General features: G+C 40.4%; 1 protein-coding gene across 4 annotated transcripts in view; it reads right to left on the bottom strand.

Annotated features, from left to right (window-relative positions):
* Nucleotides 1-18,771: 18,771 nt before the first annotated feature.
* LOC139745806 (uncharacterized) overlaps nt 18,772-27,948 on the bottom strand; it is an 85,227-nt gene continuing 76,050 nt past the window's right edge. For all 4 annotated transcript variants that reach the window (XM_071656385.1, XM_071656386.1, XM_071656384.1 and 1 more), the window contains exon 10: nt 18,772-26,753. In XM_071656385.1, the coding sequence (XP_071512486.1) occupies nt 26,473-26,753 (281 nt within the window). In that variant the 3' untranslated portion in view covers nt 18,772-26,472. The remainder of the gene's footprint in view (nt 26,754-27,948) is intronic.

Below are 27,948 nucleotides of genomic sequence, written 5' to 3'. Positions count from 1 at the left end.
TATGTATATTTCTATGTGTGGACGTGTAGAACATTCACGTGTATGTGGGTGGGTTGGGCCATTCTTTCGTCTGTTTCCTTGTGACACCTCGCTAATGTGGGAGACAGCAACAAAGTAAAATATAATACATAAATATTGATTGAGAGTGTGAAGGCATGTATAGAGCATCAGATTGGGGAAAAGCAGTGTGGTTTCATAAGTGGAAGAGGATGTGTGGATCAGGTGTTTGTTTTGAAGAATGTATGCGAGAAATTCTTAAATAACAAACAGATTTGTATGTAGCATTTATGGATCTGGAGAAAGTATATGATAGTGTTGATAGAGATGCTCTGTGGAAGGTTTTAAGAAGATATGATGTGGGAGACAAGTTGCTAGAAGCAGTGAAAAGATTTTATCAAGGATGTAACGCATGTGTACGAGCAGGAAGATAGGAGAGTGATTGGTTCCCAGTGAATGTCAGTTTGTGGCAGGGGTGTGTGAAGAATCCATGGTTAATTTGTTTACGGATGGGGCTGTAAGGGAGGTGAATAAAAAAATTTTAGAGACAGGCAAGTATGCAGTCTCTTGTGTTTGAGAGGGCTTGGGAAGTGATTCGGATGAGAAACTGCAGAAGCTGGTGACTGAATTAGGTAAAGTGTGTGAAAGAAGAAAGTTAATAAATGTGAATAAGAACAAGGTTTTAAGATGATATGATGTGGGAGGCAAATTGCTAGAAGCAGTGAAAAGTTTTTATCGAGGATGTAAGGCGTGCGTACGAGCAGGAAGATAGGAAAGTGATTGGTTCCCAGTGAATTCAGTTTGAGGTATGGGTGTGTGATGTATCCATGGTTAATTTGTTTATGGATAGGGCTGTTAGGGAGGTGAATGCAAGAGTTTTAGAGGAGCAAGTATGCAGTCTCTTGTGGATGACAGGGCTTGGGAAGTGAGTCGTTTGTTGTTCGCTGATGATACAGCGCTGGTGGCTGATTCGGATGAGAAACTGCAGAAGCTGGTGACTGAATTAGGTAAAGTGTGTGAAAGAAGAAAGCTAAGAATAAATGAATAAGAGCAAGGTTATTTTAGGTAAAGTAATGGTAAGGGACAAGTCAATTGGAAGGTAAGTTTCAATGGAGAACAAGTAGAGGAAGTGAAGTGTTTTAGATATCTGGGATTGGATTTGGCAGATGTAGCACATAATTCACACTGTCTGCCCCCATTCACTCCCATCACCACCTCGCCACACATGGAATACCTTCCCCCTCCCCCCTCATGTGTGCGAGGTACCACTAGGAAAAGACAACAAAGGCCCCATTCGTTCACACTCAGTCTCTAGCTGCCACGCAATAATGCTCGAAACCACAGCTCCCTTTCCACATCCAGGCCCCACACAACATTCCATGGTTTACCCCAGACGCTTCACATGCCCTGATTCAATCCACAGACAGCACGTCAACCCCGGTATACCACATCGATCCAATTCACTCTATTCCTTGCCCTCCTTTCACCCTCCTGCATGTTCAGGCCCCGATCACACAAAAATCTTTTTCACTCCATCTTTCCACCTCAGCTGCTCCCAAAACACTTGCCTCTCATGATCTTTCTTCTCATGCCCAGATGCATATGCACCAATAATCACCCATCTCTCTCCATCAACTTTCAGTTTTACCCATATCAATCGAGAATTTACTTTCTTACATTCTATCACGTACTCCCACAACTGTTTCAGGAGTACTGCTACTCCTTCCCTTGCTCTTGTCCTCTCACTAACCCCTGACTTTACTCCCAAGACATTCCCAAACCACTCTTCTCCTTTACCCTTGAGCTTCGTTTCACTCGGAGCCAAAGCATCCAGGTTCCTTTCCTCAAACATACTACGCATCTCTCCTTTTTTCACATCTTGGTTACATCCACACACATTTAGACACCCCAATCTGAGTCTACGAGGAGGATGAGCACTCCCCACATGACTCCTTCTGTTTCCCATTATATGGGAGGGTATTGATTGAGAGGGTGAAGGCATGTACAGAGCATCAGATTGGGGAAGAGCAGTGTGGTTTCAGAAGTGGCAGAGGATGTGTGGATCAGGTGTTTGCTTTGAAGAATGTATGCGAGAAATACTTAGAAAAGCAAATGGATTTGTACGTAGCATTTATGGATCTGGAGAAGGCATATGATAGAGATGCTCTGTGGAAGGTATTAAGAATATATTGGGTGGGAGGCAAGTTGTTAGAAGCAGTGAAAAGTTTATATCGAGGATGTAAGGCATGTGTACGTGTAGGAAGAGAGGAAAGTGATTGGTTCTCAGTGAATGTAGGTTTGCGGCAGGGGTGTGTGATGTCTCCATGGTTGTTTAATTTGTTTATGGATGGGGTTGTTAGGGAGGTGAATGCAAGAGTTTTGGAAAGAGGGGCAAGTATGAAGTATGTTGTGGATGAGAGAGCTTGGGAAGTGAGTCAGTTGTTGTTCGCTGATGATAAAGCGCTGGTGGCTGATTCATGTGAGAAATTAAGGAAACTGGTGACTGAGTTTGGTAAAGTGTGTGAAAGAAGAAAGTTAAGAGTAAATGTGAATAAGAGCAAGGTTATTAGGTACAGTAGAGTTGAAGGTCAAGTCAACTGGGAGGTAAGTTTGAATGGAGCAAAACTGGAGGAAGTAAAGTGTTTTAGATATCTGGGAGTGGATCTGGCAGCGGATGGAACCATGGAAGTGGAAGTGGATCATAGGGTGGGGGAGGGGGCAAAAATCCTGGGAGCCTTGAAGAATGTGTGGAAGTCGAGAACATTATCTCAGAAAGCAAAAATGGGTATGTTTGAAGGAATAGTTGTTCCAACAATGTTGTATGTTTGCGAGGCGTGGGCTATGGATAGAGTTGTGCGCAGGAGGATGGATGTGCTGGAAATGAGATGTTTGAGGACAATGTGTGGTGTGAGGTGGTTTGATCGAGTAAGTAACGTAAGGGTAAGAGAGATGTGTGGAAATAAAAAGAGCGTGGTTGAGAGAGCAGAAGAGGGTGTTTTGAAATGGTTTGGGCACATGGAGAGAATGAGTGAGGAAAGATTGACCAAGAGGATATATGTGTCGGAGGTGGAGGGAACGAGGAGAAGTGGGAGACCAAATTGGAGGTGGAAAGATGGAGTGAAAAAGATTTTGTGTGATCGGGGCCTGAACATGCAGGAGGGTGAAAGGAGGGCAAGGAATAGAGTGAATTGGATCGATGTGGTATACCGAGGTTGACGTGCTGTCAGTGGATTGAATCAGGGCATGTGAAGCGTCTGGGGTAAACCATGGAAAGCTGTGTAGGTATGTGTATTTGCGTGTGTGGACGTATGTATATACATGCGTATGGGGGTGGGTTGGGCCATTTCTTTCGTCTGTTTCCTTGCGCTACCTCGCAAACGTGAGAAAAAAAAAAAAAAAAAAAAAAAATCATATACATATATATATGTTTGTATATATGTTTATGTGCGCGTGTGGACATGTATGTATATACATTTGTATGTGGGCTTGTTGGCCCTTTCTTTCATCTGTTTGCTTGTGCTACCTCGCTAACAAGGGAGACAGCAACAAAGTATAATAATAAAAAACAAAGGAAAATGAATATCATCTTTCTCCTACATTAAAACTAACTCAAAAATCATTCACATCTATATACAATTTAAATGTCATAATTTGGAGTAGAAAGAAAGGATGTACATACAAATATGTTGAATTTCATAAAAGCCTCATTACATAGATCACTCCATACAAATTGACTTTGACAGTAAAGTTGGTCAATGACTGAAAAATTCTTACAAAACCTACAATTATATCTAGAAATCTTAATTCATTCTCATTTGTAGGTGCTGGAAATTTTACAGTACTGACCAACAACATAACCTAGACATTCTACAGTTGCTCTAGGAAATTCACTTTTAAATTTGCTTTGTCCAACCACATTAAATACACAGGTTCTTCCTAAGTTTTTGAATACAATAAGATATATATATATATATATCTTATATATATATCAATGATATATATATATATATATATATATATATATATATATATACACATATCTTTCTTTTTCTTTCATACTGTTTGCCATTTTGCAAGGTAGCGCCAAAAACAGGGGAATGGGCCCCCAAGGGAATATTCTCACCTGGCTCCCTTCTCTGTTCCTTCTTTTGGAAAATTAGAAAAAAAAAAAAAAAAAGAAAAAAAATGAGAGGGGAGGATTTCCAGGCAACCGCTCCATCCCCTTTTAGTCGCCTTCTATGACACGCAGGGAATATGTGGGGAGTATTCTTTCTTCCCTATCCCCAGGGATAATATGTATTTATTTATTCATTTATTTAAAATACTTTGTCGCTATCTCCGACGTTAGCGAGGTGGTGTGCAAAGTGAGAGGGTTAGGGAAAATGATTTGGTAAACAGAGAAGAGATAGTAAAAGCTTTGCAGAAGATGAAAGCCGGCAAGGCAGTGGTTTTGGATGGTAGTGCTGACTGTTTTGTTGACTGGTTGATAATGTTACTTAATGTATGTATGACTCATGACGAGATGCCTAAGGATTGGCGGAATGCTTGCAAAGTGCCATTGTACAAAGTCAAAGGGGACAAAGGTGAGTGCTCAAATTACAGAGGTATTAGTTTGTTGAGTATTCCTGGGAAATTATATGGGAGGGTATTGATTGAGAGGGGGAAGGCAAGTGCAGAGCATCAAATTGGGGAAGAGCAGTGTGGTTTCATAAGTGGTAGAGGATGTGTGGATCAGGTGTTTGCTTTCAAGAATGTATGCGAGAAATACTTAGAAAAGCAAATGGATTTGTATGTAGTATTTATGGATCTGGAGAAAGCATATGATAAGAGTTGATAGAGATGCTCTGTGGAAGGTATTAAGAATATATGGTGTGGGAGGCAGGTTGTTAGAAGCAGTGAAACCTTTTTATTGAGGATGCAAGGCATGTGTATGTGTAGGAAGAGAGGAAAGTGATTAGTTTTCAGTGAATGTAGGTTTGCGGCAGGGGTGTGTGATGTCTCCATGGTTAATTTGTTTATGGATGGGGTTGTTAGGGAGGTGAATGCAAGAGTTTTGGAAAGGGGCGAGTATGCAGTCTGTTGTGGATGAGAGAGCTTGGGAAGTGAGTCAGTTGTTGTTTGCTGGTGGCTGATTCAAGTGAGAAACTGCAGAAGCTGGTGACTGAGTTTGGTAAAGTGTGTGAAAGAAGAAAGTTGAGAGTAAATGTGAATAAGAGCAAGGTTATTAGGTACAGTAGGGTTGAGGGTCGAATCAATTGGGTGGTAAGTTTGAATGGAGAAAAACTGGAGGAAGTGAAGTGTTTTAGATATCTGGGAGTGGAGTTGGCAGCAAATGGAACTATGGAAGCGGAAGTGAATCATAGGGTGGGGGAGGGGGCGAAAATTCTGGGAGCCTTGAAGAATGTGTGGAAGTCGAGAACATTATCTTGGAAAGCAAAAATGGCTATGTTTGAAGGAATAGTGGTTCCAACAATGTTGTATGGTTGCGAGGTGTGGGCTATGGATAGAGTTGTGAGCAGGAGGGTGGATGTGCTGGGAATGAGATGTTTCAGGACAATATGTGGTGTGAGGTGGTTTGATCGAGTAAGTAACGTAAGGGTAAGAGAGATGTGTGGTAATAAAGGGAGTGTGGTTGAGAGAGCAGAAGAGGGTGTTTTGAAATGGTTTGGTCACATGGAGAGAATGAGTGAGGAAAGATTGACCAAGAGGATATATATGTCAGAGGTGGAGAGAACGATGAGAAGTGGGAGACCAAATTGGAGGTGGAAAGATGGAGTGAAAAAGATTTTGAGTCATCGGGGCCTGAACATGCAGGAGGGTGAAAGGCGTGCAAGGAATAGAGTGAATTGGAATGATGTGGTATACCGGGGTCGACGCACTGTCAATGGATTGAACCAGGACATGTGAAGTGTCTGGGGTAAACCATGGAAAGTTCTGTGGGGCCTGGATGTGGAAAGGGAGCTGTGGTTTCGATGCATTATTACACGACAGCTAGAGACTGAGTGTGAACGAATGGGGCCTTTGTTGTCTTTTCCTAGTGCTACCTCGCATACATGAGGGGGGAGGGGGTTGTTATTTCATGTGTGGTGAGGTGGCGATGGGAATCAATAAAGGCAGACAGTATCAATTATGTACATGTGTATACATGTATATGTCTGTGGGTATACGTTGAGATGTATAGGTATGCATATTTGCGTGTGTGGACGTTTATGTATATATATGTGTATGTGGGTTGGTTGGGCCATTCTTTCATCTGTTTCCTTGCGCTCCCTCGCTAACGTGGGAGGCAGCGACAAAGCAAAATAAATAAATAAATAAAATATAAAATATATATGAATGCAGCACCTTCATTACACATACAACCTCCAACAGCAGATTGAACCCGGACCCTAGGCCATAGGCAGGAACGCTACCGTTTAGGCCCATATCCCATGTCAAGAGGCGACTAAAAGGGGAGGGAGCGGGGGGCTGGAAATCCTTCCCCTCACCATTTTTTTTTTAATTTTCAAAAGAAGGAACAGAGAAAAACAAATCCGAGGCACAGGTGAGGAATTATCCTCAGGGCCAGTCCTCTGTTTTAACGCTACTTGCTAAGCTGGGAGTGGAGTCTGGCGGGTAGTATGAAAGAAGAAAAAAGAATAAATGTATATATATACTATATTATTAATATATTTTATTATATAATATTATATATTATATATATATATATATTATATATATACACATATCTTTCTTTTTCTTTCATACTGTTTGCCATTTTGCAAGGTAGCGCCAAAAACAGGGGAATGGGCCCCCAAGGGAATATTCTCACCTGGCTCCCTTCTCTGTTCCTTCTTTTGGAAAATTAGAAAAAAAAAAAAAAAAAGAAAAAAAATGAGAGGGGAGGATTTCCAGGCAACCGCTCCATCCCCTTTTAGTCGCCTTCTATGACACGCAGGGAATATGTGGGGAGTATTCTTTCTTCCCTATCCCCAGGGATAATATGTATTTATTTATTCATTTATTTAAAATACTTTGTCGCTATCTCCGACGTTAGCGAGGTGGTGTGCAAAGTGAGAGGGTTAGGGAAAATGATTTGGTAAACAGAGAAGAGATAGTAAAAGCTTTGCAGAAGATGAAAGCCGGCAAGGCAGTGGTTTTGGATGGTAGTGCTGACTGTTTTGTTGACTGGTTGATAATGTTACTTAATGTATGTATGACTCATGACGAGATGCCTAAGGATTGGCGGAATGCTTGCAAAGTGCCATTGTACAAAGTCAAAGGGGACAAAGGTGAGTGCTCAAATTACAGAGGTATTAGTTTGTTGAGTATTCCTGGGAAATTATATGGGAGGGTATTGATTGAGAGGGGGAAGGCAAGTGCAGAGCATCAAATTGGGGAAGAGCAGTGTGGTTTCATAAGTGGTAGAGGATGTGTGGATCAGGTGTTTGCTTTCAAGAATGTATGCGAGAAATACTTAGAAAAGCAAATGGATTTGTATGTAGTATTTATGGATCTGGAGAAAGCATATGATAAGAGTTGATAGAGATGCTCTGTGGAAGGTATTAAGAATATATGGTGTGGGAGGCAGGTTGTTAGAAGCAGTGAAACCTTTTTATTGAGGATGCAAGGCATGTGTATGTGTAGGAAGAGAGGAAAGTGATTAGTTTTCAGTGAATGTAGGTTTGCGGCAGGGGTGTGTGATGTCTCCATGGTTAATTTGTTTATGGATGGGGTTGTTAGGGAGGTGAATGCAAGAGTTTTGGAAAGGGGCGAGTATGCAGTCTGTTGTGGATGAGAGAGCTTGGGAAGTGAGTCAGTTGTTGTTTGCTGGTGGCTGATTCAAGTGAGAAACTGCAGAAGCTGGTGACTGAGTTTGGTAAAGTGTGTGAAAGAAGAAAGTTGAGAGTAAATGTGAATAAGAGCAAGGTTATTAGGTACAGTAGGGTTGAGGGTCGAATCAATTGGGTGGTAAGTTTGAATGGAGAAAAACTGGAGGAAGTGAAGTGTTTTAGATATCTGGGAGTGGAGTTGGCAGCAAATGGAACTATGGAAGCGGAAGTGAATCATAGGGTGGGGGAGGGGGCGAAAATTCTGGGAGCCTTGAAGAATGTGTGGAAGTCGAGAACATTATCTTGGAAAGCAAAAATGGCTATGTTTGAAGGAATAGTGGTTCCAACAATGTTGTATGGTTGCGAGGTGTGGGCTATGGATAGAGTTGTGAGCAGGAGGGTGGATGTGCTGGGAATGAGATGTTTCAGGACAATATGTGGTGTGAGGTGGTTTGATCGAGTAAGTAACGTAAGGGTAAGAGAGATGTGTGGTAATAAAGGGAGTGTGGTTGAGAGAGCAGAAGAGGGTGTTTTGAAATGGTTTGGTCACATGGAGAGAATGAGTGAGGAAAGATTGACCAAGAGGATATATATGTCAGAGGTGGAGAGAACGATGAGAAGTGGGAGACCAAATTGGAGGTGGAAAGATGGAGTGAAAAAGATTTTGAGTCATCGGGGCCTGAACATGCAGGAGGGTGAAAGGCGTGCAAGGAATAGAGTGAATTGGAATGATGTGGTATACCGGGGTCGACGCACTGTCAATGGATTGAACCAGGACATGTGAAGTGTCTGGGGTAAACCATGGAAAGTTCTGTGGGGCCTGGATGTGGAAAGGGAGCTGTGGTTTCGATGCATTATTACACGACAGCTAGAGACTGAGTGTGAACGAATGGGGCCTTTGTTGTCTTTTCCTAGTGCTACCTCGCATACATGAGGGGGGAGGGGGTTGTTATTTCATGTGTGGTGAGGTGGCGATGGGAATCAATAAAGGCAGACAGTATCAATTATGTACATGTGTATACATGTATATGTCTGTGGGTATACGTTGAGATGTATAGGTATGCATATTTGCGTGTGTGGACGTTTATGTATATATATGTGTATGTGGGTTGGTTGGGCCATTCTTTCATCTGTTTCCTTGCGCTCCCTCGCTAACGTGGGAGGCAGCGACAAAGCAAAATAAATAAATAAATAAAATATAAAATATATATGAATGCACACCTTCATACAACATACAAACCTCCAACAGCCAGGATTGAACCCGGGACCCCTAGGCCATAGGCAGGAACGCTACCGTTAGGCCCATATCCCATGTCATAGAAGGCGACTAAAAGGGGAGGGAGCGGGGGGCTGGAAATCCTCCCCTCTCATTTTTTTTTTAATTTTCCAAAAGAAGGAACAGAGAACGAGGCCAGGTGAGGATATTCCCTCAGAGGCCCAGTCCTCTGTTCTTAACGCTACCTTGCTAACGCGGGAGATGGCGGGTAGTATGAAAGAAAGAAAAGAATATATGTATATATATATATATATATATATATATATATATATATATATATATACACAGAACAATCTTTCACATCACACAATATTCAATTTACTAATCTCTGGAAAGTACTACCACTGCTTTTCTTTTCATACCAAAGGGCAACACTTTATGTTACAAATGCAGAAATTTTTTTTGTTCTTTGAGTCAAAAGCATTTTCAATAAGTCTAACTTAGTTACAAAATTAACATCTGTCTGATCAATACAAACATCCACTCTTGGAATAGGTTATTAGTGATCTTGTTTACCTTTCTGAAACCAGTACAAAATCCACAGAAAATACCATCATATCATGGTTAAGCATATACTGTACTATTCTCATTATCTCTCATTTTAGGATTCATTCTATATGGGTACTTTTTCAAATTATCTACCACATATGAATTTTTCAACCCTGGATAATGTAATTTAGAAATTTGAAATAATCATTCCTTCAAGAAAACTGAATAAGATATAATGGATAACAAAACAATCAATGGTAAAGATAAGTATAACATTGCATATATATGTGTATATACACGTGGATGGGTCTTTCTTCGTCTGTTTTCTGGCACTACATCCCTAACATACCTCTCACCCTCCTCCATGTTCTCAGCCACATTCTACTTATTACCAAACATTTATCTTTTCATTACTTACTCAGTCACCACATATTGTCCCCTAGCATTTCAGTTCCAGCACATCCACCCTCCTGTGTACAACCCTACCTATAGCTCATGCTTCGCAACTGTATAATATTATTGGAACTACTATTCCTTCAAACATACCCAGATGATGTTCGCTCTTTCCACGTATTCTTCGTAGATCCCAGAAGTTTCGCCCTCTCAACTTCCTGTGACATTTCCACTTCCGTGTTTCCATTCGCTGCTAAGTCCACTCCAATATATCCAAAACACTTCACTTCCTCCGATTTTTCTCCGTTCAAACTCGCATCCCAATCAACTTGGCCCTCAACCCTACTAAACAAAATAACCTTGCTCTTATTCACATTTACTCTCAACTTTCTCATTTCACACATTTTTCCAAACTGTCACCAACTTCTGCAGTTTCTCACTCGAATCAGCCACCAGCCATCGGCAAACAACAACCGATTCATTTCCCAAGCCCTCTCATCATCAACAGACTGCAAGCATACTCGCCCCTCTTTCCAAAACTCCCTAACCACCCCATCCATAATCAAATTAAACAACCATGAGGACATTGCACATCCCTGCTGCAGACTGACATTCGCTGCGAACCAATCATTCTCTCTTCCTACTCATACACAAGTCTTACACTTTTCATAAAATCTTTTCACTGCTTCTAGCAGCTTAACTCACAAACCATACACTCTTCAAGCCTTCCACAAAACATCTCTATCAACCCTATCATATACCTTATCCAGATCCATAAATGATGCATACAAATCTACCACTTTTTTTAAGCATTTCTCACACACATGTCAAAGCAAACACCATTTCTAAAGCCAAATTGCTCCATCCCAATCTGATGCTCTGTACCCTTTCAAATCAATACACTTCCAAACAACTTACTTGGTATGCTCAACAAAACCTTTATAGTTTGAACACTTACCTTTATGTGGAGTGAAAAAGATTTTGAGCCTTTTTACTAGATGCTGGGCATCAGAACAAGTGACATCTTGCTGTGCATTGTCTTGGTGCACCTCTTCATATCACCAACACTGTTCTTTCTGCACACGTAATTTTACACTGACCTGTAATAGTTTAATACTATAGTTTATATCTCTACACATACACAAATAATCTTGGCAGAAATTTCAAGGTAAAACAAAACGGAGCTTCGTCACAACACGCCAAACAGAGATGAGTTAGTGGTTGATTCACACACAAACAAATTCAGATTAACACATGAACGGACTCGGTGCTCGAGTTCACAAGCAACTACAGTGTTTTTGTGGCACAATGGCCTGTCTTTTCACATCATATCACACCAGATAAGAGCACCATCAGTACTGCAAATACTGAGAAGCCCTGGAAGCATAACCATTGGTGAAAAGTTGAAATGACCGAGTAATACGAGTGTGGAGATAATTTTGTCTCGTGCATGCCACACTTTTAACAATTAGGTGTTTCATGCGAGATCAGGAGACCTTGAAGGTATTTCCATCCATACGTAATAGTACTTGTACCTCCATGATCACTTCAAATCATGGAGGATTATATACAACATTTACCATTAAAGGAATAAGGTAAGTTTCCATTACTCATTAACTTTTATTAATGTTCCTTGAAAAAATTCAGAATGCAAACAAATAATCTTAGGACATCATGAGCTTAAGTGAACAAGATGAGCTAATGAAATACACTGTGTTTTTGGCTAATGAAAATTACACACTATGTAGGTAGTCTAGACAGAACTGTGATAACAAAGGAATCCATTTTCCTTTGAACAAGAGATCTGAGGCTATTATTCCACAGCTATGATAGAGCATCTTCAGTTACATGAGTAGTGCTCTTATCCCTGGGGATAGGGGAAAAAGAATACTACCCAGGTATTCCCTGTGTGTCATGGGTGACTAAAGGGAGTGGAGGGCTAGAAATACTCCCCTCTTTGTATTTTTAACTTTCTAAGAGGGGAAACAGAAGAAGGAGTCATGCGGGGAGTGCTCGTCCTCCTCGAAGGCTCAGATTGGGGTGTCTAAATGAGAAAAGAGAAGAGATAGGTAGTACGTTTGAGGAAAGGAACCCGGATGTTTTGGCTCTGAGTGAAACGAAGCTCAAGCTTAAAGGGGAAGAGTGGTCTTGGGAGTAAAGTCAGGGGTTGGTGAGAGGACAAGAGCAAAGTTAAACACAAATTGTGGCAGTATGTAAGAAAGTAAACTTTAGATTGATATGGGTAAAACTGAATGTGGATAGAGAGAGAGGGGTGATTATTGGTACCTATGCACTATAAGAAAGATCATGAGAGGCAAGTGTTTTGGGAGCAGTCGAGTGAATGTGTTAGCAGCATTTATGCACGAGACCGGGTTACAGTGATGGGCGATTTAAATGCAAAGGTCAGTGATGTGGCACTTGAGGGTATAATTAGTGTACATGGGATGTTCAGTGTTTCAAATGGAAATGGTGAAGAGCTTGTAGATTTGTGTGTTGAAAAAGGAATGATGATTGGGAGTTTAAAAGGAGATATACGTAAGTAGGAGAGATGGCCAGAGAGCGTGGCTGGATTACGTGTTAATTGATAGGTATGTGAAAGAGAGATTTTTGAGAGTGAGCGAGCTTGGAAAGGAAACTTGTGTGAGCAAGTACCAGGAAAGATTGAGTGAGGAATGGCAAAAGGTGAGAGCAAATGACATAAGGGCAGGAAAGGGATGTATTTTTGATTATTTTGTGGGAGGAGAGTTGCTAGAAGCAGCCAAGTTTTTATCGAGGATGTAAGGCATGTGTACGTGTAGGAAGAGAGGTAAGTGATTGGTTCTCGGTGAATGTCGGTTTGCGGCAGGGGCGCGCGATGTCTCCGTGGTTTTTTAATTTGTTAATGGATGGGGTTGTTGGGGAGGTGAATGCAAGAGTTTTGGAGAGAAGGGCAAGTATGCTGTCTGTTGTGGATGAGAGGGCTTGGGAAGTGAGTTGGTTGTTGTTCGCTGATGATACAGCGCTGGTGGCTGATTCGGGTGAGAAACTGCAGAAGCTGGCGACTGAGTTTGATAAAGTAGAAAAATTGGAGGAAGAGAAGTGTTTTAGATATCTGGGAGTGGATTTGGCGGCGGATGGGACCATGGGAGCGGAAGCGAGTCACGGGGTGGGGGAGGGGGCGAAAGTTCCGGGAACGTGGAAAAATGTGTGGGAGGCGAGAACGTTATCCCGGAAAGCAAAAATGAGTATGTTTGAAGGAATAGTGATCCATCAATGTTGCATGGTTGCAAGGCGCGGGATATAGATAGGGTTCTGTGGAGGAGGGTGGATGTGTTGGAAACGAGATGTTTGAGGACAATATGTGGTGTGAGGTAGTTTGATCGAGTAAGTAATGAAAGGGTGAGAGAGATGTGTGGTAATAAAAAGAGTGTGGTTGAGAGAGCAGAAGAGTGTTTTGAAATGGTTTAGTCACATGGAGAGAATGAGTGAGGAAAGATTGACAAAGATGATAAATGTGTCAGAGGTGGAGACCAAATTGGAGATGGAAAGATGGAACGAAAAAGATTTTGATCGATCGGGGCCTGAGCATGCAGGAGGGTGAAAGGCGTTCAAGGAATTGAGTGAATTGGAACGATGTGGTATACTGAGATAGACGTGCTGTCAATGGATTGAGCCAGGGAATGCGAAGCGTCTGGGGTAAACCATGGAAAGTTTTGTTGGGCCTGGATGCGGGAAAGAGAGCTGTGATTTCGGTGCATTACACGTGACAGCTAGAGACTCGAGTGTGAACGAACGTGGCCTCCGTTATCTTTTCCTGGCACTACCTCGTGCGCATGCGGGGGGAGGGGTTGTTATTTCGTGTGTGGCGGGGTGGCGACGCGAAGCAATAAAGGCAGCAAGTATGAATGTGTACGTGTGTATACATGTATATGTCTGTGTGTGTACATATATGTATGCGTTGAAATGTGCGTGTGGAAGTGTATGTATATACGTGTGTATGTGGGTGGGTTGGGCCATTCTTTTGTCTGTTTCCTTGCGCTACCTCGCTAAAGCGGGAGACAGCGACAAAGTACAATAAATAAATGAATAAAATAAAATATAAAATATATATACAGAACAATCTTTCACATTACACAATACTCGATTTACTAATCTTTGGAAAGTACTACCACTGTTTTTCATACCAAAGTGGCAACACTTTATACCGATACAAACATCCATAGTTACAAATGCAGAAATTTCTTTTGCTCTAAGTCAAAGGTATTTCAATAAGTCTAACTTGGTTACAAAATTAGCATATCCTATCTGTTCAATACAAACATCCACTCTTGGAATAGGTCAGTTTTAGTGATCTTGTTTACCTTTCTGAAATCAGTACAAAATCTACAGGAAATACCATCACATCATTGTTAAGCAATACCGTACTTCTTTTCTCATTATCTGTCATTTTAGGATTCACTCTATATGTGTACTTCTTTTGTAAATTATCTAACACATCTGAATTTTCTAACCCTGAATAATGTAACCTAGAAATTTGAAATTATCGTTCCTTAAAGGAAACTGAATAAAATATAATGAATAACAAAAGCAATTATTGGTAAAGATATGTGTAACATGCATATATGTATATATATGAGTGGATGGGTCTTTTTTCATCTGTTTTCTGGCATTACATCCCTAACACACCTCTCACCCTCCTCCATGTTCGTGCCCCGATTGCTCAATATCTTTTTCACACCTTCAGTTTGGCCTCCCATTTTTCCTTGTTCCATCCACCTCTGACATATATATCCACTTTATCAACCATTCCTCACTCACTCTCTCCATACGTCCAAACCATTTCTTTTGCTCTCTCAGCCACACTATTTATTACCAAACATTTCTCTTATCCTTTCGTTACTTACTCAATCACCACATATTGTCCGAGAGCACTTCAGTTCCAACACATCTACCCTCCTCCGTACAACTCGATCTACAGCTCATGCTTCGCAACCGTAGAATATTATTGGAACTACTGTTCCTTCAAACATACCCAGATGATGTTCTCTCTTTCCGAGTATTCTTCGTACTTCCCAGAAGTTCCACCCTCTCCCCTTCCTATGACACTTCCACTTCCATGTTTCCATTCTCTGCCAAGTCCACTCCCAGATATCTAAAACATTTCACTTCCTCCAATTTTTCTCCATTCAAACTCACATCCCAATTAACTTGTCCCTCAACCCTACTGAACCTAATTCACATTTACTCTCAACTTTCTTTTCACACATTTTTCCAAACTGTCACCAACTTCTGCAGTTTCTCACTTGAATCGGCCACCAGCCATCGGCAAACAACAACTGATTCACTTCCCAAGCCCTCTAATCCTCAACAGACTGCGAGCATACTTGCCCCTCTTTCCAAAACTCCCTAACCACCCCATCTATAATCAAATTAAACAACCATGAGGACGTCGCACATCCCTGCTGCAGACTGACATTTACTGGGAACCAATCATTCTCTCTTCCTACTTACACTTTTCATAAAAACTTTTCACTCCTTCTAGCAGCTTACCTCCTAAACCATACACTCTTGAAGCCTTCCACAAAGCATCTCTATCAACCCTATCATATACCTTCTCCAGATCCATAAATGCTGCATACAAATCCACCACTTTAAGCATTTCTTAAACACATTCCTCAAAGGAAACACCTCATCTACACATCCTCTACCATTTCTAAAACCAAATTGCTCCATCCCAATCAGATGATCTGTACCCTTTCAGGTTAATACCTTCCCATACAACTTACTAGGTATACTCAACAAAATTATACTTTATAGTTTAAACACTCACCTTTATATGGATGGAGTGAAAAAGATTTTGAGCCTTGTTACTGGATGCTGGGCATCAGAACAAGTGACAGCTTGCTACGCATTGTCTTGGTGCACTTCTTCGTATCATCAACACTGTTTTCTCTGCACACGTACATGTAATTTTACACTGATCTGTTTAATACTATAGTTTATACCTCTACACATAGACAAATAATGTCGGCAGAAACTTCAAGGTAAAAGAAAACCGAGCGTGCCAAACCGAGATGAGTTCATTGTTGATTGACACACAAACAAATTCAGATTAACACTTAAATGGACTCGGTGCTCAAATTCACAAGCAACTACAGTGTTTCTGTGGTGCAATGGCCTGTCTTTTCACATCATATCATAGCAGATAAGAGCATTATCAGTAATGCACATCCACCACTTTAAGCGTTTCTCAAACGCATTCCTCAAAGCAAACACCTCATCCACACATCCTCTACCATTTCTAAAGCCAAATTGCTCCATCCCAATCAGATGATCTGTACCCTTTCAGATTAATACCCTCCCATACAACTTACTAGGTATATTCAACAAAATTATACCTTTATAGTTTGAACACTAACCTTTATATGTATATGGAAGGATGGAGTGAAAAAGATTTTGAGCCTTGTTACTGGATGCTGGGCATCAGTAGAACAAGTGATAGCTTGCTGTGCATTGTCTTGGTGCACTTCTTCATATCATCAACACTGTTTTCTCGGCACACATGCATGTAATTTTACACTGATCTGTAATAGTTTAATACTATAGTTTATACCTCTACACACAGACAAATAATCTCGGCAGAAATTTCAAGGTAAAAGAAAACCGAGCGCGCCGAACCGAGACGAGTTCATTGTTGATTAACACACAAACAAATTCAGATTAACACTTAAATGGACTCGGTGCTCAAATTCACAAGCAACTACAGTGTTTCTGTGGCACAATGGACTGTCTTTTCACATCATATCATAGCAGATAAGAGCATTATCAGTACTGCACATCCACCACTTTAAGCGTTTCTCAAACGCATTCCTCAGAGCAAACACCTCATCCAAACATCCTCTACCATTTCTAAAGCCAAATTGCTCCATCCCAATCAGATGATCTGTACCCTGTCAGATTAATACCCTCCCATACAACTTACTAGGTATATTCAACAAAATTATACCTTTATAGTTTGAACACTCACCTTTATATGTATATGGAAGGATGGAGTGAAAAAGATTTTGAGCCTTGTTACTGGATGCTGGGCATCAGTAGAACAAGTGATAGCTTGCTGTGCATTGTCTTGGTGCACTTCTTCATATCATCAACACTGTTTTCTCTGCACACATACATGTAATTTTACACTGATCTGTAATAGTTTAATACTATAGTTTATACCTCTACACATAGACAAATAATCTCGGCAGAAATTTCAAGGTAAAAGAAAACCGAGCGCGCCGAACCGAGACGAGTTCATTGTTGATTAACACACAAACGAATTCAGATTAACACTTAAATGGACTCGGTGCTCAAATTCACAAGCAACTACAGTGTTTCTGTGGCACAATGGCCTGTCTTTTCACATCATATCATAGCAGATAAGAGCATTATCAGTACTGCACATCCACTACTTTAAGCGTTTCTCAAACGCATTCCTCAAAGCAAACACCTCATCCACACATCCTCTACCATTTCTAAAGCCAAATTGCTCCATCCCAATCAGATGATCTGTACCCTTTCAGATTAATACCCTCCCATACAACTTACTAGGTATATTCAACAAAATTATACCTTTATAGTTTGAACACTAACCTTTATATGTATATGGAAGGATGGAGTGAAAAAGATTTTGAGCCTTGTTACTGGATGCTGGGCATCAGTAGAACAAGTGATAGCTTGCTGTGCATTGTCTTGGTGCACTTCTTCATATCATCAACACTGTTTTCTCGGCACACATGCATGTAATTTTACACTGATCTGTAATAGTTTAATACTATAGTTTATACCTCTACACATAGACAAATAATCTCGGCAGAAATTTCAAGGTAAAAGAAAACCGAGCGCGCCAAACCGAGAAGAGTTCATTGTTGATTAAAACACAAACAAATTCAGATTAACACTTAAATGGACTCGGTGCTCAAATTCACAAGCAACTACAGTGTTTCTGTGGCACAATGGCCTGTCATATCATAGCAGATAAGAGCATTATCAGTAATGCACATCCACCACTTTAAGCGTTTCTCAAACGCATTCCTCAAAGCAAACACCTCATCTACACATCTTCTACCATTTCTAAAACCAAATTGCTCCATCCCAATCGGATGATCTGTACCCTTTCAGATTAATACCCTCCCATACAACTTACTAGGTATACTCAACAAAATTATACCACTCACCTTTATATATATCTGGAAGGTTGGAGTGGAAAAGATTTTGAGCCTTGTTACTGGATGCTGGGCATCAGGAGAACAAGTGACAGCTTGCTGCACATTGTCTTGGTGCACTTCTTCATATCACCAACACTGTTTTCTCTGCACACATGCATGTAATTTTACACTGATCTGTTTAATACTACAGTTTATACCTCTACACAGACAAATAATCTCGGCAGAAATTTCAAGGTAAAAGAAAACCGAGCGTGCCAAACCGAAATGAGTTCATCGTTGAATAACACATAAATGGACTCGGTGCTCAAATTCACAAGCAACTAGTGTTTCTGTGGCACAATGGCCTGTCTTTTCACATCATATCAGAGCATTATCAGTACTGCAGCCCTGGAAACATCAACATTGGTTTAAAATTGAAATGATTAAGTATCATGAGCGTGGAGTCGGTTTTATCTCGTGCATGCCACACTTTTAACCACGAGGTGTTTCATGCGAGATCAGGAGACCCTGGAGGTATTTCCATCCATACATAGTAGTACTTGTAACTCCATGATCACTTCAAGTCATGGAGGATTACATACAACAATTACCATTAAAGGAATAAGGCAAGTTTCCATTACTCGTTAATTTTTATTAAGGTTCCTTGAAAAAATTCAGAATGTAACAGAATATGGCTTCTTACAGACCACCCTGTCCTCCATTAGAATAGGGTTAACTGTAAATAAATAATCTAATGACATCATGAGCTTAAGTGAATGAGATGAGCCAATGAAGTGCACCTTGTTTTTGGCTACTGAAAATTACACACTATGTAGGTAGTCTAGACAGAACTGTAATTACAAAGGAATCCATTTTCCTTTCAACAAGAGATCTGAGGCTATTATTCCACAGCCATGATAGAGCATTTTCAGTTACATTAGTAGTGCTCTTATCCCTGGGGATAGGGGAGGAGGAATACTTCCCACATATTCCCTGCGTTTCGTAAAAGGTGACTAAAGGGGGGGGGGGAGGAGGATTAGAAACACTCCCCTCCTTGTATTTTTAACTTTCTAAAAGGGGAAATAGAACGAGTCATGCGAGGAGTGCTCATCCTCCTCGAAGGCTCAGATTGGGGTGACTGAGAAAAAAGGATAGATAGATAGTATTTTTCGGCTCCGAGTGAAACGAAGCTCGAGAGTAAAAGGGAAGAGTGGTCTTGGGAGTGAAGTCAGGGCTTGGTGAGAGGACAAGAACAAAGGAAGGAGTAGCACTCCCAAATCTAAAGTAAACTTTAGATTTGGGTAAAACTGAAAGTGGATGGAGAGAGGGGTGATTATGCACCATGAGAAGAAAGGTCATGCGAGGCAAGTGTTTTGGGAGCAGTGTTAGCAGCATTGATGCACGACACCGGGTTACAGTGATGGGCGATTTAAATGCAAAGGTGAGTAATGTGGAAGTTGAGGGTATAATTGGTGTACACGGGGTATTTCAGTTTTAAATGGATATGGTGAAGAGCTTGTTGATTTGTGTGTTGAAAAAGGACTGATGATTGGAAATAACTGGTTTAAAAGGAGAGATATACATAAGTATATGTATGTAAGTAGGAGAGCAAGGTATGCGAGAGAGAGACTTTTGGATGTTGATGTGCTGAGAGGATTTGTAGAGGTTTTCAAAAAGAAGAGACAATGTTGGGAGAAAAGAGTGGTGAGAGTAAGTGAGCTTGGAAAGGAAACTTGTGTGAGCAAGTAATAGGAGAGACTGAGTGAATAATGGCAAAAGGTGAGAGCACATGACATAAGGGGAGGAATGGGATGTATTTAGGGAAGCAGTGATGGCTTAGCACAAAAGATGCTTGTGGCATGAGAAAGGTAGGAGGTGGGCAGATAGAAAGGGTAGTGAGTGGTGGGATGAAGAAGTAAGATTGTTAGTGAAAGAGAAGATAGAGGCGTTTGGACGATTTCTGCTGGGAAGTAGTGCAAATGACTATGACGTGTATAAAAGAAAGCGGCAGGAAGTCGAGAGAAAGGGGCAAGAGGTGAGAGAGTACCATTAAATTTTAGGGAGAATTAAAAAGATGTTTTGGAAGGAGGAATATAAAGTGGGTAAGACAAGAGGGGACATCAGTGAAGGGAGCAAATGGGGAGGTAAGAACAAGTAGTGGTGAATTGAGAAGGAGATGGAGTTAGTATTTTGAAAGTTTGTCGAATGTGTTTGATGGTAGGGTGTTTTGGTCGAGGTAGTGTGCAAAGTCTGGGAGAATGTCCGTTAAACAGAGAAGAGGTAATGAAAGCTTTGCGGAAGGGTTGGATTGTATTGCAGCGGAATTTATCTAAAAAAGGGGTGACTGTGTTGTTGACTGGTTGGTGAGGATATTCAATGTACGTATGGTTCATGGTGAAGTGCCTCAGGATTTGCGGAATACATGCAAAGTACCACTGTACAAAGGCAAGGGGGATAAAGGAGAATGTTCAAATTACAGAGGTATAAGTCTGATGAGCATTCCTGGGATATTATATGGGAGAGGTAGGGTAAAAGCATGTACAGAGCATCAGACTGGGGAAGAACATTGTGGTTTCAGAAGTGGTATAGCATTTATGGATCTGGAGAAGGCATATGCTTTGTGGAAGGTATTAAGAGTATATGGTGACAGAGGTAAATTGCTAGAAGCAGTGAAAGGTATTTGCCAAGGATGTAAGGCTGTGTACGAGTAAGAGGAGAGGAAAGTGATTGGTTCCCATTGAATGTTGGTTTGTGGCATGGGTATGTGATGTCTCCATGGTTGTTAGGGAGGTGAATGTAAGAGTTTTGGAAAGAGGAGCAAGTATGCAGTCTATTGTGGATAAGAGGGCTTGGGAAGCAAGTCAGCTGTTGTTTGCTGATGATACAGCGCTGGAGGCTGATTTGGGTGACAAACTGCAGAAGTTGGTGACGGTTTGGTAAAGTGTGAAAGAAGAAAGTTGAGAGTAAATAAATGTGAATAAGAGCAAGGTCATGAAGTTAATTAGGGTTGAGGGACAAGTTTGAGGGAGGTAAGTTTATATGAAGAAAACCGAAGGAAGTGAAGTGCTTTAGATATCTGGGAGTGGATTTAGCAGTGGATGGAAGTGGAGGTGTCACAAGGTGGGGGAGGGGACAAAGGTTCTGGGAGCATTAAAGAATGTGTGGCAGGCTAGAACATTATCTCGGAGCAAAAATGGGTACATTTGAAGGAACGGTGGTTCCAACAACATTATAGGGTTGTGCGGAGGTGGTTTGTTTGAGTAAGTAATGAAAGGTTGACAGATGTGTGTGGAAATAAAGAGTGTATGGTTGAGAGAGGAGAAGAGGGTGTGTTGAAATGGTTTGGTCACATGGAGATAATGAGCCAGGAAAAATTGACAAAGAGGATATAAATGTATATCTGTCAGAGGTGGAGGGAACGAGGAGAAGCGGGAGACCAATTTGGAGGTGGAAAAAGATTTTGAGCGAGTAGGGCCAGAACACACGGGAGGGTGAACGGCGTGCAAGGAATAGAGTGAATTGGAACGATGCGGTATACCAGGGTGGACGTGCTGTCAGTGGATTGAACCAGGGCAAGTGAAGCATCTGGGGTAAACCATGGAAAGTTTGTGGGGCCTGGATGTGGAAATGGAGCTGTGGTTTTGGTGCATTACCCATGACAGCTAGAGACCGAGTGTAAACGAATGTGGCCTTTTTGTGTTTTCGTGTGTAGCAGGAAGGCGACTGGAATGGATGAAGGCAGCAAGTATGAATATGCATGTGTATAAGTCTGTGTGTGTATATGTTGAAATGTGTAAGTATTATATATGTGCATGTGTGGGCATTTATGTATATACGTGTGTGTGGGTGGGTTAGGCCATTCTTTCGTCCGTTTCCTTGCACTACCTCGCTAACGCGGGAGACAGCGATTGAGTATAATAGGATAGAATAGGAGTAGTACTCTATGCTTGAGTCAACTGTTCTTCATGTAAAGAAACCTACTTGTGCACTGCAGTGACCAGTGTTGCAAGACTGTCCAGAGAAGTACCTACCAGTTGACTTTGGAATGTAATCATATCACCTCATCCAGGGTGTCATTTCATCACCCTTTGGCCATTGTTACACGAGATTTATATATCTCAAAACCAGGCTGGTTTTCTCATCCATTAGAAATTAAGGTTGTAAGTGTGGTACAACTGAGGATGCATTAACTTTGCAGAGCAGAAATCTAACATCAAGTACCTTGAGTGTTTGGGGAAAAGTTACCAATTAGCAGCTATCTCAAGGCACTGCTCAGCACATGTAGAGCCCTATAAGCCTCATCATCCATGTGTAGGTAATGAATATCATCAAAGTGGTGCTAAAACAGTGACTGAGCTTGTGGATGTTGGATGTCAAGTGACTGCCTAACACCTCTCAATCCTATTAATGTACATGTAAATGCATAAACCAAGTTCTCATAAACTAATTAGTCCTGGACTAACAGGACACTTACACAACCCATAAATTATTCATACCAACCCTAAAATGGGGTTGTGTGTAATTAAATATTAATGCTCGTAAGGGACAAATTTCTGATACATTAATTTGCTATCTGGGCTGCCTTAATTAATGTCCCAATAACAGGTATTTTTTACAATATGAATCAATCCCATACACTAAAATGAACTTATGTTTTTTTTTTTTTTTACTTCATCCACTTAAACACTTCAAAAAAAAAAAAAAAAAAAAATCGGACAATATGTCTGGGTAAAGTTAATTAACTTACTCTTTACTTAAATACAAATTTTAAAAGTTACCTAAACATGTGAAGTTCACACATCAATAAAGCACTGTCATCATAGCAACTGTTTATGATCATACACTCTATGGTTGATCATTCTCATCCTCTATTCAGCAAGGAAATCTTAATTCTCAATTCCAAAATAAAACCAACTGATATACCACAAAAGTAACTGAAACTGCATCTTTAGTTATAACATTTAACTTCTGAGTAAATTCTAAGTCATCTACCAACACTGTCAAAGGTGTCACCCACCTATGCAGGATGAACCATATCAACAGTCCAGGTGACATACCAACATTCTCCTTAAAGCACATCAGCAACTAAGATTCAAACTTGTCTTCTGCAAATACAACATATAATACAGTAAAATTACATCAGTTAATACTCTATACATAATATCTAACTTACATGCATGACAAATCTTTACGAACAAAATACATCATTTCATTCCCTTCCAATGAATATCCTGAATTAACAAGGTAATACAATTGAAATTTTCTATGATGTAACTAATTTCTGTATGCAATAATACTTGAATTCAATACTCGAGAAGGCAAATTGTTATAATTCATGTTTTATTAATTTTTTTAACACTGAATTTGTGTGCTAAATCTAGTTATCAAATCAACTTATGCAAAATAATGTTCATAATGTACACAGATTCTTTGGGCAAGTGCTGATGGAAACTGTGGCAACGTGTGACCAAGACCAAAAGAAAATATGGACTTATTTTGAAATGTCAGAACATCACCAGCCCCGTGGGATGAGCGTTCGACGTGGTGGTGTGTTCCCCGAGACGGGGAATACGCTTTACTCCTCGAGGATTAACATTTGCCGTATGAAGGGAAAGACGTCCCGAGTCAAAAAGGGGAGAAAAAAAAAGATCGATTACATGGTATCAAGAGTAGACAGAATGAAAGACGGGAAATGAGAGAGAATAATAAAACAATTATTCAGATCCAGGTATGACAACTGGACACTGCATACCTTGTCATAAACTTACCCTTCTTATCAGTAGACATATATATAACCACCTGGATTTCCACTACTTTTTTTTGCATGTGTCTAGGAAGCAAATATGGAGATGCCATGATCCTAGATATTATGGTAGAGGCTAGTTATGAGGAACTCCACTTTATTCTGAATGTGGGAAAGTGTAATCATTATCAGAAGGAGGGACTCTTCGATGGTCCAACGTAAATTTCCCGGAGAGTTCCAGTTATATTTGAATAATATTTAGTCAATTATATTCAGTGTTTTGTTATAGTTTGTCACAGTAATGACAGAACAATGTTCTTAGACTTTACCATAATTTTTAAGCTATTTTCCACTGTATAACTAAAATGCCTAAAAGCAGAGTAAAATGGAAACTATGAGTCAGTATGGTGTGGCAAAGTTTATACACTGTGAAATTAATGAAGTGGAAATGCAGGATTACATACAGAGAGAAATGAATGAAATATGCACCGAGAGTAAAAACAAAAGCATCGAGTATAGAAATAGGAATGTAGACACACAGGCCTATGTGCTTGTACAAGGGTTGATATTGTGTGTGGAAAAATAATGTAATGAATATCACTTTTAATTACCTATCTAGAATGTAGTTTATGTTCAACAATTTTCTTTATGTACTTTTACAAAATCTGGAAACCTACAAGACTGGTAAAGACAAAACATTTTAATTGGCAAAACAGAAATAACTTGGTAGTTGAAAAGCAGAATACAGTAACATGGACACGATAAGAGGATAACCCAAATCAAGACAGCAGCAACAATTTATTTTGTTATTTGGATGATCATCATTCTTTCAGAGAACAACTTTCCTGAACCAAAAGAACTTGATTTTATATCCTTATATCTCATTAAAATTCACCAAATTCTTGCAGTTGTTCAGTTTTCTAGACAAATTTCCTTTATGTCTATTATCTTTCCTTTTTTCAGAAGGATGACCAAAGACAACTCTGTATCTCTGATTCCTGCTACCTCGTCTTGGCAAAACTCTCCATTTATCCCTGTCCTTACACGCCTCTTCGCATGCACCGTTCCATGCATTCTTCCATCATTTTTCTCCCTCTAGTATTCTAACATTAAATTTCTCCGTCACGGGTGGCTTTCCTTTCCCCTTAAACTGTGCTACCGTACACTCTCTTCGTAAACTAACCGTCTTACATTTTCCCGCGTACCCGAAACACCTCAAAGTATTATGTTTGACCCACTCTGCTCCTCCACAATTCATTTCCTCAGCATTTCTCTTTTCATTCTGTCTAGTCATACTATATGTTCCTCTCAAATACCTAATCCCAACCTGGTTTCTTGACCTATGTGACTCATTCCATGTCCACATTCTGTTTGCTGACCCTTAAATCCTTTCTTTTCTTCCACACTTACAACTCTACCCTTCATTATTCTATTTAAGGAACCAATGACTTCTCTCCTGTACTGTTCTTTCCCTTCCTCCATATCACCAAAGTTACCCAAATTCAGTCTTTCTCCCCCAATATCCATAGCATGGTTTAGTACACTTTCTTCTTTTGCTTTATAGGGATTTGCAAAATCTATACTTTCATTCTTAATTCACTACTCCATAACTCTCAATAATTCACTTATCAATGTATACCTGTACACTGGAATATTCTTTCACCTGAAGATGCCATATGCCCAGATGAAACATTATGTACGTTATGTTGTTATTTTTGCTCATCTTCCTGAAATAAGGAAAGCCCTTAAATGTATAGAAATTTGTCTAGTAAACTGAACTACTGCCACAATGTGGTGTGTATGTGAGAAAGTCCTTCCACCATACACTAATATCCTTATGTACACAGCTTGAACCTGGAGTAAGTACTCCAATTAGTGCTTGATCTTTTCATGATTACAATGAACAACTAACATCCATCAACAAGGATAAAACAAAAATAGCAACTGGCCCTAACTCAAAAAGCTATTTGGTGACAATAGGCTAAAACATGAAAGACACAGGACACACACTAAAATGTGTTTTTAAAATTTCAGTTCACTACAGAAAAACATTTAGAAAGAGAAATACTTCCACCTCAACATTAAAATCAACCAAAAACTGTCTGACCTGGAAGCTTTCGAAAATTTTTTGCCAACCTATCTTCCATCTTCGAAAATGTACGAGGGGCAGTCCTTTCATATAACATTTTTTTCACTTTACTGATATTAACATACTAGCATATGCATCTTTCACATCTCTCCAAGCAGTTCCAGCAACATTATGAAAATGCTCTTGCACTGCAATATTTATGATTGGATCAAATACTTTAGTTTTGGCGTAGAACAATCCTTCTCGCAGTATTTATCAACGCCACTACGAGGACTGGCCGAGCAAGAACAGCCAAGCCAAAAGTGGAGGTAATCATCACTAAATGTCACAACACTGACAAGGTCAAACCAATCAAATATTCAATTTTACTGTGGTCCCTCAAACAGTTTCAACAGGCCCAAAAAATTCTTTTTGACGTTTCACGTTATGATGATTTTTGTTTTCTCGTCATCAAATGTTGTTCGAGCTCTTGGTTCCTTGGCCCATTCCACTGAAATGGCCAGGCTTCACAATTTTGTCTTTGATGAAGGTCCAACCATGGTATCGCCACGACGGTAAAACAGAAGGTAGGGAACTCTTGGAGAGACGTGGCGAACAACACCGGCTTCTGGGATCACCTTGACACAACTGTCGTCGTACCTCAACCAACAATTGTAGCCTCCATGATATGTGTCTGCTACATAATGACCTTTATTTGCCTCCTTGCCATCATGGTAAACGACTGCTAGCAACTTGTATTTCCTCTGAAGAGGAGAGAACTTTCCACGGCTATGAGATGACATCAGCTCTGTACAGAATAAACATTAAATCAATGATCACTAACATCCAACACACAGAGGTAAGGCTTTAACATCTAAAATCATGAGTGTAAATTTGAATTTACTCCTAAATACACTCGATGCCTAAATCTGCTTCTAACCATATTTTGCACATCCTAATCAACACCATCCAAGTCATGCAGGAGTAAAAACATTATTTTTACAAAAGTTTTTAGAGTCTGCTAAACATAACTGTTGGTCATATGGAGTAAACGAGGTATGAGCCGCCTTTGCGGTAAACCGTCGATTTAATGGACCTCTGATATGACAGATTTCGGATTTTACAGACAAAGCATATAATGCATACAAAACTCAAATGCTGCACCGTGAGCATCTTATATTGCACTTGTTTTTGGCAGCATGGGGTATACTTGCTTCGATTCGGTCTCAGTCTGTCAGGTTGCATACAGAGAATTGTGACTCTATTTATCAAATAATTCTGCAATCGTTACAATTCAAAATGGCATCGAGTGATAGAGGAGTTTAAAAAGAACGTGAACAGTATACTGTATTGAATTAAAAATGACCCATTGGTTACGTTCGATTTGACGGACTTCTGTCATTAACGGACACCCCCTTCCCCTATTAGTCCGTTTACTTAAGGGTTTACTGTACATCCCTAAATTTACCTATCTACATCTCTGATGCTCTGTCCTTACAGGCCTCACTCGCATACGCCGTTCCATGTGCTCTTCCACCGGTACTTTTCTACCCCCTGCATCAATGAGGCAGCGCCAGGAAAACGGACAAAATGGCCACATTCATTCGCGTTCAGTATCTAGCTGTCATGTGTAATGCACCAAAATCATATACCCCTATGCACATCCTGGCCCCACAAATCATTCCATGGTTTATCACAGATGTTTCATATATACCCTGGTTTCGTCCAGTGACAGAACGTCGACCCCGGTAATACCACGTCGTTCCAATTCACTCTATTCCTTGAGAGCCTCTCGTCCTCCTTGCTCTTCTCGCATCCACTCTCAACTTTTTCCTTTCTCACACTTTTCCAAACTCTTGTCACCAGCTTCTGCAGTTTCTCACTTGAACCAACCACCAGGGATGTATCATCGGCAAACAACACCTGAATCACTTCCCAAGCCCTCTCATTCCCAAGAGACTGCATGCTTGCCCCTCTCTCCAAAACTCTTGTATTTCCCTCCA

This window comes from Panulirus ornatus, chromosome 62 (genome assembly GCF_036320965.1).
Source record: "Panulirus ornatus isolate Po-2019 chromosome 62, ASM3632096v1, whole genome shotgun sequence".
NCBI classification, from domain to species: Eukaryota; Metazoa; Arthropoda; class Malacostraca; order Decapoda; family Palinuridae; genus Panulirus; species Panulirus ornatus.
The sequence above is the reverse complement of the archived record's forward strand: the minus strand, read 5'-3'. Positions and strand labels throughout refer to the sequence as shown.